Here is a 22,222-nt window from a genome sequence, read left to right on the forward strand (position 1 = left end):
GAAGAATACATACACTGTTATTTTATTCCCTGTGTTAATATGAAAGTATGTATATCATACATATATATAGGTGTGCAACCTCCTCACGTACTTTAAATCATTTCTAGATTACTTGGAATATCCAGTTCAATGCATGTACTATGGAGGTAGTTATTGTACTGTATTGTTAAGGAATAATGACCAGAAAAAGTCACATTTGGTCAGTACAAATGGAATTTTTTCCAAATATCTTTAATCAGTGGTTAATTGAATCTACAAATGCAGACCATGTAGCTACTGAGAGCCAACTTATACAGTTTATCTTTACCTTGTGTTTTTACTTAACAGCAAATCCTGAATGTTACTCTCCATCAGTACTAACAGAGACTTCTCAGTTGTCATTGGTGGAGCATGATGTCCAATAGAGAGTAGCATAGTTTATTTAACCATTCCCTTTCAGTGGACCTTGGTGACCCACACCCTCGAATAGGTAGTATTTTGGTATCTACTGCCCTATAACATAAAAATATTCTACTTTCTTTATCTTCCTCAAAAATGGATAAGATTCTTTAAAAACAGAGGCTATGAGTTTATTTATATCTACATCCACAAGACCCAACAATTGTTAAGGATACAAGACTGCAACATTGGTGAAAAGAGGGATTTTTTCTTTTAGAACTCATATCAATAACTACAGAATTATAATGGATAAATTACATAAAGTAAAGTATGGTGGATTATAAGAACATAAAATAGGTTAATGTCTTTGAGTCTGGTATAAGAGAGAAGGACTTCTCCAAAACTTGATATTTGAACTAAAGTCATAGTACCCAGGGGCAAATAAGGAGAGGCAGAGAGAGAGGGGAGGAGGGTACCATAGACAGAAGAAATAGCGTGTAAAAAGTGTGTGAGATTGAATGGAGCACTGTGCATTAGGAAAGGATATGAAACTAACTTGGACCAAGAAGAGAGTGGCAGACATGGAGCAGTTGAAAAAGTAGTCAGAAGCAAGACCACTAGTGCATCACAGCATGCTAAAGGCGTTGATCTTCACCCAAAGGCAGTAAGAGGCCACAGAAGCTTTTGAGGGGAAGAGGCATGACCTCACTGACATTTTAAGCGGTCATTGTGGTCACTACTGGGCAGAGAGCAGGTAGAAGGAGTTCAAGTCTAGAGCTTGAAATAGGACATTAGTGATATTGAAGGAGAGGAGTGAGCAGACCTGAGAAAAAGCAGATTGACAGGCCTGATGCCCAGCTGACAACACGAGGTGTCATGGGTGTGATCCCGTGTGCTGGCTGGGGAAATCACGGATGGTGGTTCTGGGGTAAATACCGGGAAATCAGGCTTACAGTGGAAGGGAAAAACCCTAAGTTTAACTTTCAGCATGTAGAATTTGAGCTCCCTTTGAGAAAATCAGGAAGAGTCTGGAGTGGCAGGAGGGACCTGAGCAGAGTTGTAAACTTTCTGCATGGAGATGATCATGATGTTTCAATGGTAGAGCCAAGTCCTGAGGAGGAGGAGGGAGCATGGCGGGCTCTGTGATGAGCCTTGGGGGTCTCCTGTGATCAATGGGTGGGCAGAGGGGAGAAGTCAGCAACAGATATGGGAAAAGAAAAACCAGAGTAGGAGGAGAACCAGGGTACATGATGCCAAGGAAGCCAAGGGAAATGCAGGCACAAGCTGAGCAGTGTGCACTCACTGGTGACCATCTGTGTGCGAGGCGGCCCACCTTCCCTCCAGCCAGTCCCTCTTTCCATGCATTGGTGTGTTAGGACCTTTACACTCTTTTTCCAAGAAAGCAGGGAGATAGAAGCCCCCTTTATTTGTTTGTCATTTTGGCATCTTTCTGAGCCAGAAGGCTGTGTTGAATTCTGCATTCCTTTTATACTTGAGTATAGTTGTCCTTAAGTGACACATGTATCATCGGTGGTATGGGCAGTCTACACTGACTAAATGTGGCTCATTGATGCTGTGGGAGAGTGGGATAGTTTCTCCTGTGTGCTAAAGCTCAGGACTGTACAATTCATTAGGTAGAAAACAGCTATGTTGAGCTGAAATAATCAGGGAGCCATAATTGTTCTATAGCCATAAATATAACATATTTTCTTATCAATTTCCATATGACTGTTCTTCCATTAAAATTCTTTTTTATTTTTAGGTCAAAAAATAAATCATAAATTTGTGCCTATCTTCTTATATTTTCTAGAAAAACTGATTTTTAACTTTTGGTAGGTTTATTTTATCTAAAATAATTTCTTCCCTCTTAAAGATCAAATTGGTTTGCTTTCTACCCGTTTTCATTGAAATAGCATCCAGGATACCGACATAGGGTAGATTTTCCCTCTATAAGAAATAATCAGGCCTGGGGGTATTAGCTCAGTGGTAGAGCACTTGTTTAAACATCCACCTCCAGTGTGTGTGTGGTGTGTGTGCGTGCAAATGATACATGTGTGTGTCAGAGAGTCATATTAACTGAACAGCAGAAAAATCACTTGTAGTCTGAATAATCACAAGCAATAGTCTGATAAATTAATTGTATACAAAAATAATTACCTGCATCCCTCCAGATGGAGGGATGAAAATCGGTCATTAAAATAAGTTAGGAGAGAGTTATTATTATTTAGGATTTGAAAGGGCCCCCCAAAAAAGGATGACAAATAGGGCAGAATCAAATAGATGAGAATCCAGTGATAAGAAAGGCAAAATGGAAAGGGAGGAGGAAGGAGAGATGGGGTGAGAGACGTCATGGTGTTTCATTCATTCACAGAAATCAACCGTCTTTGTACATAACTGTAACACTTCAGAGAATGGCACTCCTAAGGCCAGGTCTTTACCTGCTATGTCAAGACGTTGGCACTTCAATTCACGAATCCTATTACACTATCTTAGTATTCAGGTACTCACAAGTAGAATTTCCTCTCTAAAACAGTCAAAAGACTTTTAGTTGTATCTCATCTTCCAAGAAAGCCATAAAATGAACAATGCCAGTAACAATTACAAAGCTCAATTGGCCTTAGAAGAATGAAAAAAATCAATTTTGCCAGTTTATGTTCATGGTAAATAATTTCCATATAAATGATGTGACTTAACTCAGTCTGGAAAATGTGCCTGTATCTTCTTTGTTTCTCATAGCTGCAGTTGCAAGTTCTGTAGATGGGTGTAGGTGGGAATATTTGAAGGCATGTTGGTATATGTTGCAGTTTTCCTAATTATAATTATCTTTCTTTTCTTTCTGTCTTTTTTCTCTTTTTTTTGGCAGTATATCAGCTACAGCAAGAGGCACCTCGTCCCAAGAGGATCATTTGTCCTCGGGAGGTCAGTGCTCAGTTATTTCCAGTACACCTTGTTAAATATGATGAATTTGTCAGCACTATATGTTTATGTCAGGGGAATTTCAGGTTTCCTAGGAGTTGATTTCTATTAGCATTTGTTAGAGTGTCGCTGAATTTAACATCTTAATAGTCTATATTTTAAAATCAATTTCAATGTTATTTTAAAAGTATTTACAGACTAATTTAGAATCAGATGTCTTGCATTTTTAACCACTGCAGAAGGAATTATATATCCTTTGTAAATTCCCAAAATGTGTATTTTGGTCAGGTTATTTTTTATTACCATAATTTTCATTCTTTTATTATTTTTAAATTGTGAAATATTTTCAACAGAGAGAATAAGTATTGAGGTTTAATATTCATGTTTAGCAAACCTTTATGTGTTGCCGTATTTATATAACATTTGAAAACAAAATATCTTTACGTGAAAAGTGACAGGGTTTTTAAGTTTAGGGAGCAGCTGCAGACCTCTCCCTACCCTGGCTTCACCAGCTTCTTTTCTAACCACCTGGAACACCAGGGAGATTTGAAAGGCATGGCTAAGGCTCGATTTTTCTATTTTTATCCTGACCAGATTCTTTAATACCCAAGCTAATATCCTTCGAACTAAAGGCCCATGAGCCCTTGCTTGTTTTGTTATGACTTTGATGAAATATAGAGTAGCAGAGAGCTTTTAAAGTAGTGTGGATGCACACTCTCCGGGGGAAGGGCTCCGATTCCAGCACTTTTGGGAGGGAACCTTGAACTTCAGTGCTTGCTGGGTCTGGTTTTGAACCTGTTTCAAAGACTTAGATAACTATCCAGACCTATCTTACCACAGTTCAATAAATTTTTCTATATCAAGTTTTCTCCTATGGAAGATGCTTACATTCATAAAGCTATCTTGTGTTTAATATAGAATAGAATAGACTTTTTCATCCCAGGAATATTGCTGATGATTATGAAAAATATCCATTATGAGTTCCAATTTATTTAGTGTCTCTTCTTGTATCATTAGCTCTGCATTCTCTTGTTCTTTGGATATTCAGTAATATTCAAATAAGGAAAAATAAGATAAATACATAGACATAAATGAAATATACCACTTAAGGGTTTTTCATTAAAAATTATGAATCAAGTTACTCAAAATTCTTCTGCTCATTCATTGTTTCATTCAGTGTTTCTCCATTAGAAAAACTATAACCGTGTGCAGTGGTGCAGTGGGCTTAGATATCTCAAGGAAAAGAATATTTGTGAAATTAGAATGTAACTAAGACCTCTATCTAGAGTTATTAACAAGAATTCACTAGGCAAGACTGAGCACCAATGTTTGAAACCCTAGGGACTGGTAAATATTCATTTATTCATTCAGCAATACAAATGGAGAGTCTGCGTCTTTCAGCTTTTGTGTAGGAGGTGTTGGAAATACAACAAAGAGTCTGGCTATTGGCATCTTGAGCATTCATAATGAAAGAGAACAAAATTATGATGTAACCAAATACATATTTAAGGTTTCACCTCTGGGTGAGTATAGGGGGAGTGCAGGAGGAGAGGGTGGAAAGGAGAAGGAGATAAAAAGAGGGAGGAGGAGGAGGAAAAAGAAAGAAAGTAAGAGGAGAAAAAGAAAGAAAGAGACAGAGGCTCTTTGTTTCCTAGAATCCTCACAACCATGTCAATTGCCTTTTGAGGCAGATGGACTGTGAGCAGATGAGATGGGTGGATTCAGGTGTTTATCAAAGAAACTCTTCCTAGTGTTCAAGCAAAACTTTACAGACTTTCAGTGGATGAAGAGTGAACCATATGTTTATTTAATGCCACCCAGCCATCACCATCTCCTATAATTAAAAGGTTATAGTGCATATGTAGCGTTTCCCCTTGTCTTGTCTTCTAAACCAGTCTTTCAACCTTTTAGCCACATGAACCAATGTGATTCACTGATAAGCAAGGCCTGGTTGATGCTTGACACATAGGTTGATGGCCTCTAGAAATCTCATGTCCCATTTCTGCTATGGAGCCTGATGTGAATTTTCATCAGCTCTGCGTCCTCAGTAGACAGCACGAGGCCCGGCCAGCCAGCAGGTGTAAGCCAATAAAGTTTGCTGGAAGAACGGGTACAGCTCAGATGAGTGCCAGCTGACAGCTAGGCCTTGACTCACATTGTCCTCTGGTGAGATGGTAACCGCAACTAATTCCTGCTCAAATCGCTGGGCCTCCTGGGACTTGATCCCCTGTGAGTGGCGGCACTGCCTTGATGTTAGATGCAGGGGAGATCATTGCTCCTGCCATGGGCAGTGTTTAGTTAAATGTCTTTTCCTTGTCACATACCTGCCAGCTGAGGGTTTGTGCCTCATGAAGATAGGCAGCCTCCTGTTAGAGTAAGTGGCAGTAAGATCAATTGATTAATACATTTGATTAACACTTGATTAATACATTTACACAATCATAGCCTCTTTTTTGTTGGAACAATGAATTATGATTCTGGATGTATATTTCTTCTTTAATCTCTTCTTAGCTAGCTAGGAAGAGTGCACATCTTCGTGTTATACAAAGTTCTGCTGTCTTTCTCCATAATCCCCAGCTCATAATCCCCACCTCCTCTTCCCTGGTCCTGCCTGGTGGCTGTAGTATCTCCATTCTCTGTGTCTCTCTGAGACTCCCTTCCTGGACTATAGTCTCTCCCAAGATCCTCAAGTTCACAGAGTCAGTACCCACATTAGAGTGCCAAGTGAAGTGTGCACTGCAGAGATGGGAAACCCTTATACCACAAGGTAAAGGCTCAGGCAAACCTGACTAGGTAACTGATTGCTAGGACACACACCAGCTTCATGATGAACTCTACTGGGAACTGGGTAACACGAGGATACAGATAAATTCAGCAGGCAAAATGCAACAAGCTGGAAATTGTAGAATGCAGGTTGTTCAGCTGCACAGTCAAGTTGGATTTGTCTTGACTTCTTGTTCTGCCAGTGCTTATCTGACCTAGAGCCAGCCACGTACACCCCCATGCAGATGAAAGCCAAACCCAAAGGTATAAACATCTACTTTGCAGCCAAATGTCTACTGCCAAATGTCTACTATGGTACCTGACACATAATAGCTATTTAACATACATGATTCAGAAACTTGTAAAGCACAGGCTCAGAGACAGTCACCGGGAACAGGCAACGGGATGCCCTGATACAAGGGCAAAGTGGCGGAGATAAAGAACAAAGCTAGACACCCAGGTCAAAATTTAAACCACCAGAAGAAAAGATACTGAGGATAAGGAACAGAAGGTGCAAGCAGCTGAATAATGGCACTGGTGCCAGGTAGGTCAGGCAGGTCAGCTGCTGTAATAACTGCTCATCGCTTCTTGAGATTCATCATTGTGAATTAATATTTATTGAGCCGCGGCGGCTCCTGGCACTCTGCAGCCATATCCTGAATGCTTCTTGCCAAGAGATTCAAAACATTTTCCAGGATTCAAAATTCTCACCTGCCCTTTCTGTCCATTATCAATCAGCCAATTCATAAGCATTTATTAATTGCCAAATGTGTGCCTGAGTGTTCTGCCAAGAATCGGGCGGAATATTGAATCCCAAATTTGTTTTTCTAGCTAAGACCTCCCCCCTGGGGCCCAAACATCTCTCTCCATCTGGCTGCTTGACCTCTGCAGGTAAAAGGCTCTCAGGCCTTCAGTGACGTTTGACATAGATCTGGGCTCTCTTGTTCCCACCCTCACCCCGTTCTCCATTATAATGAGTGTCAGTTCCACCTGCGGTCTGCCTTGCATGCGCCTACTTTCCTTCACTTCTGTGACCAACTGTATGTTTTCTGCCACTTGTCCAGCTTGGACTTGTTCAGATCAGCAACCCCCACCTGACCTTGCACTCTTGACACCTTCTGTGCAGCCACATTATCACACACACACACACACACACACACACACAGAGTTGCAGTCTAGTCATGTACCAGGAGCCTAATCATTATTTTTTCCATTGTTGAATATAATTCACACCTTCCTGTAGCTTCTCATTGCCCTTGGAATAACAGTCAAACGTTTTGCTATGCTTGTGAGCCACGGTGCAGCTTATGCAATAGTCTGTGTTAGCTTTCTTAAACCGTCCTGCCTTTCAGCTTTACTGTCCTCTGTTCCCATTTATTGAACAAACCAGTGTTGCTACCATAGAGCCTCTGCACTTTCCTTTGGCTAGAATTCTTGTCCCTGGATTATGTATGTCAAGGTTGCAGATCAAATGTCACCCAATAATGGAGGTGCTCCTTGAACCCCATGAAAATTAGCACCTCTCTAACACTCAGTGAAGTCGTATGTCCTGTTTATTTTGTCTGGAGTACAGTAATCCCCTCCTATTTGAAAGGCATATGTTCCAAGATACTCTGAGTCTGACTAAAACATCAGATAGTACTAAGCCCTCATATCCTATACTAGGTTTTATACATATATACACACCTATAGTGAAATTTTATAAGTTAGGCACAATAAAAGATGAACAACCATAAGCAATAATAAAATATAATAAACTGTAATACAGGTTGTTTTGAGCTTATGTATGGTTTATTTCTAGAATTTTCCAGAACATTTGCACATGATGGTTGACTGTGGGTAAGTGAAACTACAGAAAAAGAAAACACAGCTATGGAGTGAGGAGGTGTTTGAATGTTGCTGGCATCCCCGTCCCGGAGGAGTCATGCTCCAGGAACCTCATCAGTTTTAATCATAGGTATATCCCTGACATTGAGAGTAGCCCAGCATCAGTGGGTAATCCTTAAATATAGAGAAAAATGATGGAAAAAATGGATAGGGAACGCTAACGTAAGGAACTTAGAGTCCTCAAATTATTACTAATAACATATCAGGTTTACTCAATGCTGTTATTAGGGTAGCCAGTTGGACTTTTGGCAGTTGTTAAGGTACTTACTTAAACGCAGACAAATATTTTTTTTTTTCCTGGAATAATCCAAGTTTCTTTCTGGTCTCTCCAAAAGGCCAAAATGTCAAGATTTACTTGCATGACTAACTGAAAGTTAAATTCCATGAGATTTGCCTAAAAGATACACCAAATAAGCAGAAATTCTTTTGTGACTGTAAATGATTTGGTGTCATTTTTCTTTTTTGAAATTGCTGCTGTGAATATGGGATTATAAAAAACAATTCCAAAAGAGAGAAATAAAATTACATGCTATTATTTTCCATTGTCTCCATTGTATGCAACTTTATTTCCTTTCTCCGTTGCCATAAAATAATCTATTTGAGAATTTTTTGTTGCAAGACTGGATTGTAAAACTGGTTTCCAGCATTTATGATTGCAAATCAGCTTTTTTCTTGATCGTCAGAGGTTAGAAAAAGCACAGGTGACAATGTCCAATCTTAAATCACAGCAGTCCCTCACTATATTATTTTAACTTCAAATATCCCTTCCACTTTTGTGCATTTTTCTAGTTTTGGGTGTATCTCAATATCTACCCACCGCATCCTTTTCACTTCTATTCGTAGAACTGTTCTTTGAAACCTACAAAAGCATTCTCTTTCTTCATAGTGCCTTTTAAATTTTTATTAATCACACCTAGACTTCACAGTTTGTGGCTTTAGGCATCTATTTTGGCTTGGCCATGTCTGAAAAATGTTAACAAACCGTAATGATTTGCCAAACCATTCTTCACTAGCTTAGTACATTTCATATCATAGATTTTAAGTAAACCCAAAGGGGCTCTTTACTATTCCACAGCCTCACCGCCCCCACACTTTTCTTCTTTTATTCATTGAAAATAAATGTTTTAAAGCAAAATGCATTTGGTGGAACATGAAAACTGTACGGACTCAAGTAATCCAGGGAAGATATGTCTCTAAAGTCACAAGATTGATCTTACAGGCCACAAACAAAAATCAATCTCATTACCCTTTCATTGGCTTTATATGTAGTAATCAGAAGGCTATTTCTTCCATGGTAAGAAATATTTCTATTCTTTTCATCCTAGACCTTCCTCACTAGTCTCCTTTTATCCTTTTAATATTGACACAACCAAGAATAAAGGGCTTTTCCACCAATTTTTCCTCCCAGGCTTTCATCTCCCACGCTAATACAAACAGCCCTTTCACTTGTTGTGAATTTGTCCTGAGCTAGACTTGCTTTGGTTTTATACTTACTATAGTATAGTATTCATTTCTAGTAAACTTAGTGTTACAAAAAAAGATTTTGACATATGAGGGGTTTTCCCCTAATGATAAATCAATCTTTGAGTAAATATTTAATTTCTTATTGACAATTACTTTGATCCTCCCACCACGCCCCTGCCAAAAAAGAAGAATTCACTCTTTTTGGAATACTTTGAACCTCTTCTAAGATAATACAGACCTTGTGAAGTGCTCCTGGAGCATGTACAGACATTTCAAAGGTGAAATCACAAGCAGGGGGCAGGGCTGTGGAGGCCCAGCTCTCACACAGGTCAGATCAGATTGGCTCAGAACAGGAGGAGGGGCTGGAGAAGCCCAGCACAGGCCACGCCTACACTGCCCTCCCTACCAGTGGACTGAAGAAAAACGGGAGATTGGACAGAGACTGGGAGATGTTAACAAGCCACAATGACTGGCCAAATCGTTCTCGACCAGCTTGATACATTTTAAGTCACAGGTTTTAAGTAAATTCAAAGGCATTCTCTGCTATTCTAAGTTCTTCCTCCTTTTCTTCTTTTATTCATTGAAAATAAATGTTTTAAAACAAGGTACATCTCATGGAATGTAATCTCACCAGGTGATTTGTATTTCTTAACATCTACCTTAAATGTATATTCTATTATTTATATGATACTACAGATGGGATACTGTGCTGTGTAGTTCGTAGTTTTAGGAAAACCAACAGCAACTGGTAACATCTGCATTATAGCATGGGCCTTGTCACCTCCAGCTGATGACAGTGTCACCCTAGATAGGGGTAGGGGTAGGACGGAGTCATCCAGCTGAGACAGAGTCCTGGCACTCGGAAGTCTTACAGTGCTCCTATTGCTTAAATGTCCCCTCCAAAATTCCTCTTGAAATTTAACTGCCAACATGCTAGTGTTGACAAGTGGGACTTTTCAGATGGTGGTTACTAAATAAACAGGGTGAGTCAGGCCTCATTTTTCCTTTGTGTTTTGTACTTCTTCACTTGCCGTTCTGCCCTGTTAGGACGCAGCACTACAGCCCTTAACAAAGGTTTGCTTTTGGATTTGCAGCCTCCAGATCCGTGAGCTGGACAGATCTCTATTGTTTATAAATGACACACTCCGTGGGGTTCTGTTGTAGAAGCAGGAAACAGATGAAGACAATAATCCAACAGAACAGGGGCTCATTGCATGTCTGGTCTGTGCTCAGAGGTCAGGCCCCACAAGATTGCCAGGACAGCCACGGCCACCTGTTAGGAGAAGGAGCAGGTGCACAGCCCTGGGTGCGCTGGTGGGCTTGTATAGACATGCTTCAGGATTTTGCTCACCTGGTTAAACTGTAACTGAGAAACAGTGCTGAGAACGACTGGCTGCACTTTACCCCAAACAGCCATGTGTCCCAGGGGAACATGGCCTGGCTGGCCAAACACTGAGATGGTTGAAAACCAATTTCTAACATTGACTTTATTTTCCATCAGACGAATGTGCCATCTGGTGCAATCTCAGATGGCCCCAACTTGACTATGACTCCCCAATTGCAGCTGCCTGTTTGCTATTGTCAGTCTTTTGATAGAAATGAGAGCTAACCTGTATGGTACACTTACTGTGCCTGAGCAGGGTTGACGATTTCATGTATGTGATTCCCTGAAGCAACCCCCCACTCCACCGTGAGAGATTATTCTCCGCTATGATTCACACAGGAGAAAAAGGGACAAGCAACAGGGGAGGGGCAGAGGGCAAAGTCTAACAATGAAGGTCCACTTCCCGGGCTTCTAACCCAGTTGTTCTTAAAGTGAGGTCCCAGTGTCATAGCAACAAAGGTGTCTCCTGGGAGCTTGTCAAAAACGCACACTTTCTGGTTCACTTCAGGCCTCCTGAATCAGAAACTTTGGAGATGCCACCTTACACACTCGTGCTTTAAAAAGCTCTGCAGGAGCTCTTCACGTATCAGGAGCACCATTCTAATGACTGGTCTTGCTTCTCTCGGATTTTCTATTTCAGATACTAATCCTATGTGCTACGATAGAGGAATCGAGATTTTTTGTTGTTGATAATAATTCTCTTTGCCCAGAAACATGCTAGACATTTCACCAAGTCCTCGCTTAGCCTCCTTCATTTCTTCTGTCTGTAGTCTCCCAGTTGTAATTTCCCACCCTTTAAAAATGCTTCAACTTTCCTCTTTTCTGCATCTGACTTTTCCACATTCTGTTATGATTCAGGGACCAAGTATGAATGGCAGGATTGGGTCATTCCTTAATTTAGCTTGATCTCCTGCCTCCAGCCCCACCTGTTTTTCTGGATTAATATCTCTAGGGTTATGTGGGTTTTTTTTTTTTTTGCCACTTGGCAAAACTACTCAGTTCTAATAAGAAGAAATATCTGTATCTATCTATCTATTGATAGATAGATCTACATTCATTCATATTCAGTGTATACTATTAAGAACCCCAGCACTTTTTAGATGTATTAGATATTTTTCTCATCTGTGGTTATGTATAAAGCATCTTTACTAGACTTTCTTGTACTTTGAATGGACCTCTACATTAAAAAAACAATAAACTCATTATCATTATGTCAGGAATACTTTTAAATCACATTTCTATTTCCCAGTGTATTAACTCCTTCACCCGGCTGATCATCTGTGTGCTTAATGACCATTTATCAATTCAAGACTTTAAGTGATTTTAGGTGCAAATAAAAGCCAGACTCTCCCAGTCCTACCTCTTTCCTCTCCTGTGATGTTTCCAGACTGATACCAACTGAACAACTGGTGGTAATCAGTCAGCGCTGGCTATGCCCTTTGAGAGAACACAATTTGACTTGACATGAGCTTTACATACATAGGACCTCCCTGTCCTGTTGGGCAGAGTAGCAAGCTTTGCTTTAGTGATGGTCTCTCTTTCCTCCTCCTTATTTACATGTCCAGTGTCATACCCCTACCTAGCATGGCAGGAAGTTAAATAGCCTTGGCCCCACCCAACAAATCATATTGGTTGCCATCTAGCACCTTGTGTCCTTCTAAATAATCACACATGAATTGTGGGGTGAATTGTTCCTGCTTCTCCCTGGGTTTTTCTAACAAGTGTGTAATGACACTGCAGGGCCTCCCTTTGCTCTGTGGTAATCCTCAGGGCTCCATGGCTTTTCAAAGACTCTTCTTGCTGTCTCACCTGCATCTTTTGAGTCAAGGATGCAGATCAAACTTCATCGTGTTTCAGTAGTTTCGGTTGTTAAACAGTACAACTCAGCCATGTTGTGCCTTGGTTCATCGTGATTTTTAAAGTTAACATCAGGATACCATAGTTTAAAAGTTTATGACTCTTTCTACCAAGTACAGTGAATGAAGAGGCATGCACACATGATTGGACTCCCCATTAAATAAAAAGGCCTAGGGGTCATTGGCAAGCTCTGAGCTTGCAGTTTTGAGCTAACTGTAAGATGTCCTGAACCTGAGTTTTTGAGAACAGAGCTCACATTTGCTAGTCCAACAGAGCTGTTAACAAACTACTGGGTTTTGTTTTGTTTTGTTTGTCTTTTTCCTTTTTATCGGTACCAGGGATTGAACTCACGACTGCCTGCTTGCTTATGCCGCTGAGCTAAATCCCCAGCCCCTAAACTACTGGGTTGGTTTTGTAATAAGGTTTTGTTAGCACACAGCAGTGCTCATTTTTCCCTATATTATCTGGCTGCCTTCATGTTACCGTGGCAGAGCTGAGTCCTTGTGACAGAAACAGTATGTTCCTCAAAGCCTAAACTGTTTACCACTTTGGCAGAAAAAAAATTTGCTGACCGTCAGTCATGTACTAATAATAACTTTGAAGAGTGAGTTAATATGTGTAAAGCACTTTAAGTTGGCCTCGCATTTATATATTGGAAGAATTGGTCTTGAATTTCTAACATATGTCAAATACTATATAATGCCAGTGAAAAAAAGGAAATTCCAGCTTTGTAACTTAGGAAGAATTTTATTTCAAGCCATTGTAAGAAACAGTTTGGCCTTCATGTGTAGCACACTTCTTTGTGGAAGAGGCCAAAAGGGTCACAAGAAGCAGCTGGTCGTTTACCTGCTTTCTCCCGGTCACTTTGTCCCTTGCCAAATAATGGCAGCCTGTTAGAAAAAGTGCCCCGTAAGCAGGAGTTTAAGGGGTGTATGGAACTGTTATTTGATGACAGTACCTGAGCATGTGAATTATGCTCATTTTCTTCCATTTTAGAAACAAAGCTGGAGTTGCCCTCTTATTAAAAGTCTACACAATATAGAATTCTGGCTAGTGCTTTGCATGCTGAAGTATTTAGAGGGAAGAATGTTATCTCTGCAACTTCAAAATAAATTTTTAAAGAGTTGAATTGGTAAATGATAAAGAGCTCTCGAACGTAAACATATGACATAAAGTAATGTAGAATCTAAATGATGTGTATGTTTGTTGTACAGATCTTTCCACTTTTTACATATGAAGACTTTCATACTAAAATATCAAAAAGGAAAAATAAAACTGTTTGGCAGGCAGAGCAAGCTGCTGTGGCCCAGAAACAAAGTCATTCTCCTGGGTGCCCAGCCTTCCCAGGCGGGGCAGCACTGAGTGTCAGAGCTGCTGGGAGCCCATTAGCCATGCTCCAGAATTTGTAACATGGACTAGAGAGTGTGTCAGGGAAAGCATGGTTGGAGGCCAGGACAAACATTAATAAAGCACCTTCTCCCTTTCATTTATTTCCACAGTGGGAATTATTTTGAGGAGAGTGCATGTTTTAGAAAGGTTAAATTAAGTTCTTTTTTAAAAAATAGTAGAGAACAACCTCCTGGATGTTATGGCATCTTTATGGTATTGAGCAATGAACACTGCAGCTGAGTTCAAGGACTGGTTTCAACCCTGAATCTGTTGCTGGCTCTGGTGAGTTAGGGGAACAAATTAGCTACTCTTTCTCATCCCCAAGGGCGAAAATCCATAGAGCCTCCCTTCCTGCTAGAAGAATGTATGTAGAGAATTTTGAAGGCTATAAAAAGTTCACTGAACTATGAATTCTAGATATGGCTTATATCACCCCCAGGAGAAATTCAATAGGGGCATTCAAAAAATGCTTCTTTGTATCTAAAGCCCAAATATATGTGGAGAACATGAACAGACATATGGCCTAGTCATTGTAGTATTAAAATTTCATTGTAGGGAGATGATAGTAGTGGAGAAGAATCTGTCTAAAAATCCTCTGCGGGAATCTCTAATGCAAAAAAGGTTACCACCTCCCAAGTCTTCCATTTCTGTCATCTCCCACATTCTCCCCTCCTTTCTCTCTCTTTGGGTTTATCAATTTTATCCATCAGCTTTGGACATACAATACTTTGGCATTTCGAAGAGAGGGAAGAAAACAAAATTTCTGGCAGAAGAATAAGAATGACAGATATTCTTTGATTTGTCCAAAGTACACATAGCACCACTTAACCCAAGTACCATTAAGCTTGGAAGGAAGGAATTTACTAACAGGAGAGAGGAATTAAACGTATGTGCTCACTCAATCCTTTCTCCCTAGAAACAGCAGCAGTGTTAGTCTTCCCTTGATTCGATTCGATTCTATTGGATTCTTCAAGCTCTTTGAGCCTAAGAGGTATGTGGAGAATTTAAAGAGAGTTCAGAGAATAATGAAGATGAATTAAGGATTGGAAAGTGGGGCTTATTAGAAAAGGTTAAAAGAACAAGGATTCTTTGGTTTGAGGAAGAACAGGCAATCGGATGGCACAGGGATGGCTTTTAATAATGGGATCTCTATTCTTTAGTGAATAATCACAGATTCTCATTTTCACTGAAGACTCAAGAAAGGAAAGAAACATAAATTGAAGCAAAAGATATTTGAGGTTAGTTATTAAGAAAAAAATTTATGTACGATTAGATTCTGGGTTTTGACATCTCTTTGTGAGATATTGTATTTGTTGGAAGTACTGGAGGATGGACAGCCCAGCCCATTGGGTTTGACTGCCCTGCCTGGTGGGAAGCCAGCCAGCCTGACCAATATGGCCTCCGTGGGAATTGGCTTGGTGGGAGGAAGCAGCCATTTTCCTTGGATGTCAGAAGCTGAGGACAGAGTTCCAGCCAAGATAGTGTCAGGTCAGAGCCAAGCAGGTGGCCTAATTGACTTGTCCAAACAAGGAGGCCTGATGGTGAGTTTTTGGAGGCAACACATAGATCCAAGAAATCACAGTGCCAAGGAAGATGCAGAAAGAGAGAGTGGGTTAAAATGAGCCCCTGGCAGTTGAGCTGCAGAGCTGAATGCCTAAGAGGCAAAAGCCTTCCATGAGTGAGCCTTCAGTGTTCCTGGAAGCCTACTGTGAGACAAGTGAAAATCCATACATAGCCCTCGGAAGTTGTCCCAAGGTTTGAGGAAGGCATTTGTTCTCTTAATGTTTTAAGCCACTTCCTAAAGTTGTGTTTCCCCATCCTGCCTGTGATTCTGACTCACCTGTGAGGCTTGGCAAGACTGACATACACCTGGCTCTGGAGATTTAGATTTGATAGACATATCGCTCAGGATTCTATTGGGAGTAACAGAAACCATTGTGGGTAAATTTCACACCCCAAGAAGGGTGGAGGGAGATGATTGGAAGATGATTTCCCTGAATAGAAATAAAAGCTGATCCAAAGACTTTGAGAGTGATGTGAAGTAAGATGTCTCCAGGCACCCTGCGGATAAGAGGGAGGCACCGCAGGGCAGTGGAGCATGTCAGTTAGGTTCAGCAGTCCAGGGAGATTTGGACTGCTTTTGCACTCTGCTTCTATTCATTTACATTTAATACATTTTTTAGCAATGAGTTTAGTAGATCTTATTATCTTAGTCACTTTCATCACTGGAACACAATACCTGACACCCACACTTTAAGGAAGACAGACAGTTGTTTTGGGTGATTGTGTATGGAGGTTCCAGTCTATAGAAAACTGGCTGCATGGCAGGGCAGCGTGACAGAGGGCAGGTGGCTCCTGGCATAGTGCCAGGAAGAAGAGAGAAAGTGAAGAGCAGCCAGGAAGAAATAAACCCTTCAAGGCCATGCCCCTACCTCTTTAGGCAGGATACCATCTCTTAACAGCAAGTCAGCTATAAACTCATCAGTAGACGAATTCTCTGATGATTTTTATGCTCTGATGATCCAGTTACCTCCCTAAAGCCCTACCTATGAGCATATGAGGCTCTGAGGGGACATCTAGGTATAAACCATAACATTTATCTACTGGGTATTCATGAGGATTGAATAGATTAATACATGTAAAGAAAACGCCAGAAACAGTGCCTGATACATAGTAAATGTGGTGGAGCCATCAGTTTCATGAAGTGGTGGTCTGTGAAGGACACGTACCTGGTTACCAGGCAACAGAGATGAAATAAACAGGAGGCCTTCACTCAAAAGACCCCGCATCTGGAGCTCATACAGGCTAACAATTCTAATCCCTGTAAGAGTGGAATGGCTCTAACCTAGCCCTTCATAAAATTCAGAGGGAAAACAGGAACCAACACTTGATCTGGTTTGAAATAGCTAATGGTGATCTCCCCTCTCAGGCTATGTTTGAGCTCTCAGCTTTAAAATCAGTGAGATTTTGCCAGGTTATGGTATAGAGCTTTGAAGAGCAAGTATTATGATTCTAGGCAGAGGGAACAGCCTGCTAAAGAATGACCTACAATTATGAATGACAAGGCTGTGTTTCAGAAACTATAGGGAGTTATGTGTCAAGAACGTGAACTGGGGAATGAGGCTGAGTTGGAGCAAGAGTGTGTGTGCAGCAGTAAGCAAGCTTGTATGTCTCCATGTATTCCATTCAGACACTACAGAGTGCTGACTAAATACCAGCACAGTTACGGGCTCTAGAGATGTAACACTAAGAGACACACAATGTGCCGACCTATGACTTTCATTCAAATAGAAAACACTGACAAAAACAAAACAAAATGAAATACCTCACCCACATCAGTGTTCTCCAGGGGAAAAAAGAGCCAATAAATCGAGAAATTATTATAAGTCATAAATAGCTCATGAAATTATGGAGCTAAGAAATCTCACAATGTGTCATTCACAAGCTGGATACAAAGGAAAGCCAGTGATATAGTTGGAAAATCTGATAGTTGGAGAGCCAGTGCGGTAGATCCCACTGAAGACCTGATAACCAGGAACAAATACCAAGGACAAGAGAAGACAGATGTGATCAGCCAGGCAGAGGGAGGGCAAACCCAACCTTCCTCTGTTTTTTTGTGGATGATAGCTTCCCAGCAGAGAGAGCTATCTGCTTAATCTCCTCTCTCCATGAAAAACTTCTTCCAGACACACCCAGAAATAATGTTTAATCAGAAATCTGTACATCCCATGGCCTACCCTAGTTAACACATAAAAATGACCATCACAACCAGCAGGTGAAATGTACCATATTCCAGATGGTTATAAATGTCATGGAAATATAAATGTTGAAACACTGGATGCGATGAATAGATTTTCCCATTTCAGTTAATCTGCTCAGGGCCCAAGAATGTATATGTTTGAGGATTTTAACAATTTGAAGATCACCCAACTATTACAACAGAATCACAATTTTCTATGAGTATATCATCTCTGTTTTCTGTGGACAATTTATCTTTCTCCTTATGTAGAAGAAGATATGATCTTTATTGTCAGTGTCAACTAGATTTTGGTTTGAAGCTCACTTAGGCACCTTTGGGCAATCAAGGAATGAGGAATGTGAAAGATTATCATCACCAAACATGCTAGTTGGGAGAACCAAATTCCCTACACAGACAGAATTTGTTAAGCATTGCCTTCTCTGTTTTTTCCAAAAGCCCTGTCCTTAGGGGAGTTCTGGGTCTAGGTCATGAGGTCTGATAAGAAGGTCAGAAGCAAAAGACTCAGTGTAGGAAGTATAGAAATTTGTGTGTGTCTGGATTTAACTTCTCTTTCATTTCTTTTAGCATCTAGACATAAGTAATTTGAGCATTCCATCTTCCTCATTTATGATCCTTGTTTTGCACAGTGGCTTATTGATTGAAATCTAGGAAATCAAGAATTCATTGAGGCTCACACTGGATAGACGTTCAGCCACCACTTTAGTCACTTGTCCCAGGGGGTCTGCTGTGCTCAGGGACACTGTAAGTAGTAGAGGTTCCGTTTCTAACCCAATCACCAGAATAGTTTCAAAGCAGCATGCTCTGAGGCATGGAATCCAGAGTGGTGTAGGGACTCATACTTTAGTGCACAATGTGTACAGTGTGGCTGGTGTTACGGTTTGGGTCTTGATGTCCCCTCAAAGCCTTATACTGTCATAGGTGGGGCTTTTTCAGAGGTAGCTGAGTCTAAATGGGTGATGCTGACATTGAAGTCATGTGATTACTAAATCAGTCTACTGATTGGACTGGCACCACCCTAATCCCAGCATCCTGGATAGAATACAAGGGACAGGAGGCTTGCCTTATCCCTTCCTTGCTTTGCTGCCCTCGGCCTGCCATGATCTGTTTCTCCACCGGGATGCCTGTCTGCCACACCACCTTGCCTTGGAGTCAGCCAATGGTGGATGGAGTGAAATGTCTACACACTGTGAGCTAAATAAACCTTTCTTCTCTTAACTTGTGGGTGCTGAGTATTTTGTCTCAGCAACAAGAAAAATAACTAAGACAACTGGTTACTTCCAACAAATAACATCTTTTATTTATGGCTTTTATATTTTCCATTGTTTAAACTTTTTTCCAAGGAGGGAGTAGGTTCCTTTATTAATCTTATTGACATTTTAGTCTGTTCACTTTGTATTCATCTGAACTGTCTTGATTAGTTGGAGGTAGTCATCAGCATTCATCAGTACCTTCTTTTTTAAAAATACCTTCATAAATAGCTAGTATTATAAAAGTGAATATTTCCTTTACCTTCTATTTTACTTTATGTATTTCAAGTATGTTCTTGTTTATTTGTTATTTTAGTTTAGAAAATGATTTTAGTAATTTTCCTGAGAACATTCAAGAGTTCAAAAATTCTTTTATTTTAAGCCAGAGGTTATTATTATTAACATTTTTAGTGAGGCAATTCTTTATGATAGGGGTTGTGCTATGCACTGTAGGGTATTTATCAATGTCCCAGACTAGCCTGTAGACACGAGTAGCCTCCCCTGTCCCTACTAGTCATGATTAACAAAACTCTAGCCTCTGCCAAATACCCCCTTCGGAGACTAAATCACCTTCCTTCCATTTGAGAAGTACTAATCTAAAGATAAGAGTTTTATTTGGCAGTTATTCTAATATTCTCATTGATTTTATTTAGCTAATAACGTATTTATTAATTGCAGTAATGAGGATTGCAGCCAGAGTATTTGCATTGAGCTATATCCGAGGCTTTTTAAAAATTTTTTTAAAAACTATTTTGAAACAGGGTCTTGCTAAGTCACTAGTGAGTAAGGCTGGGTTCAAATTTGTGGCCTTTCTGCTGTAGCACGCACGCACGCAGCACGCTGGCATTACAGGCATGTACCACCACTCTGGCTTGATTTTAAAATCAGATTCTTTTTTTTTTTCCGGTACCAGGGATCGAACTCACGACTGCCTGCTTGCAAAGCAGGCGCTTATGCTGCTGAGCTAAATCCCCAGCCCCTAAAATCAGATTCTTAGGGGAAAAAAATTGAAGGCATAAATCAAAGGAGATGAATAGGAACTGCTTTGGCCCCAAGTAAGTCTAACCCCATACATGATTATTTTTATGCAGCTGTACATTAGCAGAATGTTGAGATCAGGTTGTTAAATTGCCTGACTTATATGTACTTCGAGAACTTAGCAAAGTTATTGATGACCTCTGAAGAGTATTACAGGAAGACTGACCAATAGATTTTTCCGATGCATTCTGATCAGGACAGGAAGGGATTCACCTATGAGTGCTCAGTCCCAGCTCCAGAAACATCATGGTGCTGCCATTAGGAAAAGTAAGGTTTTAGATTCTAGATAGCAAGAAGAGATTTTGATGTTTGCTCAATTTTTATTCTATACAGTGTGCTTTGACTACATGAATGTAAATTTCAGTACTTGGATTTTTTTCTGTCCAACAGAGATCTTTGAAAGGAATTCTCCATATTTATTTTTTGTGGATGAAACTACTCCAATATCACCAGTATAAATCCCCTATCAAGGCCTTTTCTGCCTCACTTGATCTGTATCTTAGAGACTCCAGAACCCTTGCTGCCCCGTGTAAAGGGTTGCTAAATTGGGTTTTTAAATTATTTCTATTAAGTGAAACTTAACATATACCAGCTGCTGAGGGATTATAAAAGCTTTGTTTTTTCAATAATTGGAAACCTTGTTTACAGAGGACTCACAATATTCTTTAAATGTCTTTGTGTTGAATATAAAAGGACTTGTGTTTATCTAAGCAATGATAATCTGACTATAAAGCAAACTCATTTAAGGATTATGCCTCCTGTCTCTCACTATGCAGCTGTCACCAGACTGTTCTTTCAAGCTTTGCAAAATGCTGTGAATTCTTCCTCAAAATTACAAGAATAAATTGGGAAATGAACCAGGTAATTTGGGAGTACACATAGTTCGAAACCACAGGAAACATTTGAAAGAGCCAAAAACATCAGTACATCTCTCCAAATTTAGCCAAAATATTCTTGCTAACTCATTGATGGAATTCAGATCACTTGAAAGAGATTTTAAGGTGAACAGTCCTGGCAAAAAGAAGCTCAAAAGCATTTAGGTTACTCAGTATTTAGCTCAACTGCAGAATCTTGAGAGCCAAAGACAGCATCAACAATGATTATTCCCTACTAGACAAGCAGTGGTCTTGGAGCTTACGGGTCCCCTATCCAGACTCAGCCATTCGCTAGCTCTGTGTTCTCTAGCTAGGTATCTGGTGGTTTTCCATAAAATAATACTCCTCAGTTAACAGATGGTGTTGTTTAATGACTTCAGTGAGATAATGCACATGAAACCCCCAGAACAGCTCCTAGCACAGAACAACCACTCAGTAACCATTCAGCATTACCAGTGTTCCAAGTCTCACCGTGTTTTCATGGGCAGTATCTCATCTAATTTCCCAGATAGCCTTATTAAAACACCAATATTGCTGAAAACTGAAGAAACTGGGGTGCAAAGAAGTGTGGTAACCTACCTACGGTCACAGAGCAGTTAGACTGATAACAAGCAAGCCTCTGCATTCATATTCTTTGCCTCGTTCTGCAAACTTTTAATGAGCCCAGGCAACCCTTTGCTCTTTGAGCACTTGCTGTCTGCATATTTGCTATAATGACTTACTACAAGTTTTAGCCAAAAATTCTTTCCCAGATAAAAACCTGTTATACACAGTTCTTGAAGTTCTGGTGTATGCAGCAGCTTCTCAGACCTCCACTTGGATATGACATCCCTTTGAGATGCAGATTCAGGTTCCAAGGGGAAGCCAGCGGGCTGCCAGTTCCCAGATTGCACTTGACTAGCTGAACCACGGAGGGCGGACTTCTCTCAAATCTCAGAGTTCTCCTAATTGGCCCTGAGTTTAAACATACTGCACAATTTCCCTACCTCTCCCCTGAGGAATTGGCCCTTCAGTATTTGTTTAGGTCACGTACCTGAGGGCATTACCAACTCAGGGCCAATTAGAGAGTAACTTTCAAATCTTTGGCAATATTCTTTCATTGTTTATTTTTATTCTGATGCATACTCAGTGGGAAAGGATAATGAAATTCCCATTTTAGTCAGTTGTGTACTGTACCTAAACATACATATTCATTACCCCACTAAATATTACACAATCAGGTCATTGGTCTTTCAATGTCTTAAAAATATAATGTGTGTTTAAA

The 22,222-nt window shown here is 40.2% G+C and overlaps 1 protein-coding gene across 5 annotated transcripts in view; it reads left to right on the forward strand.

Annotated features, from left to right (window-relative positions):
- Nucleotides 1-22,222, forward strand: part of Chn2 (chimerin 2) — a 270,609-nt gene that overhangs the window by 142,672 nt on the left and 105,715 nt on the right. For 4 of the 5 annotated variants that reach the window (XM_063239995.1, XM_063240007.1, XM_063239992.1 and 1 more), the window contains exon 3: nt 3,242-3,297. In XM_063239995.1, coding sequence (XP_063096065.1) covers nt 3,242-3,297 — 56 coding nt within the window. Of the gene's footprint in view, nt 1-3,241; nt 3,298-20,926; nt 20,945-22,222 lie in introns of those variants that run through there. The other variant, XM_063239998.1, reaches the window with a different exon arrangement.

This window comes from Cavia porcellus, unplaced genomic scaffold (genome assembly GCF_034190915.1).
Source record: "Cavia porcellus strain 051 isolate PalLab524CR breed Dunkin Hartley unplaced genomic scaffold, mCavPor4.1 scaffold_2, whole genome shotgun sequence".
Classification (NCBI taxonomy): domain Eukaryota; kingdom Metazoa; phylum Chordata; class Mammalia; order Rodentia; family Caviidae; genus Cavia; species Cavia porcellus.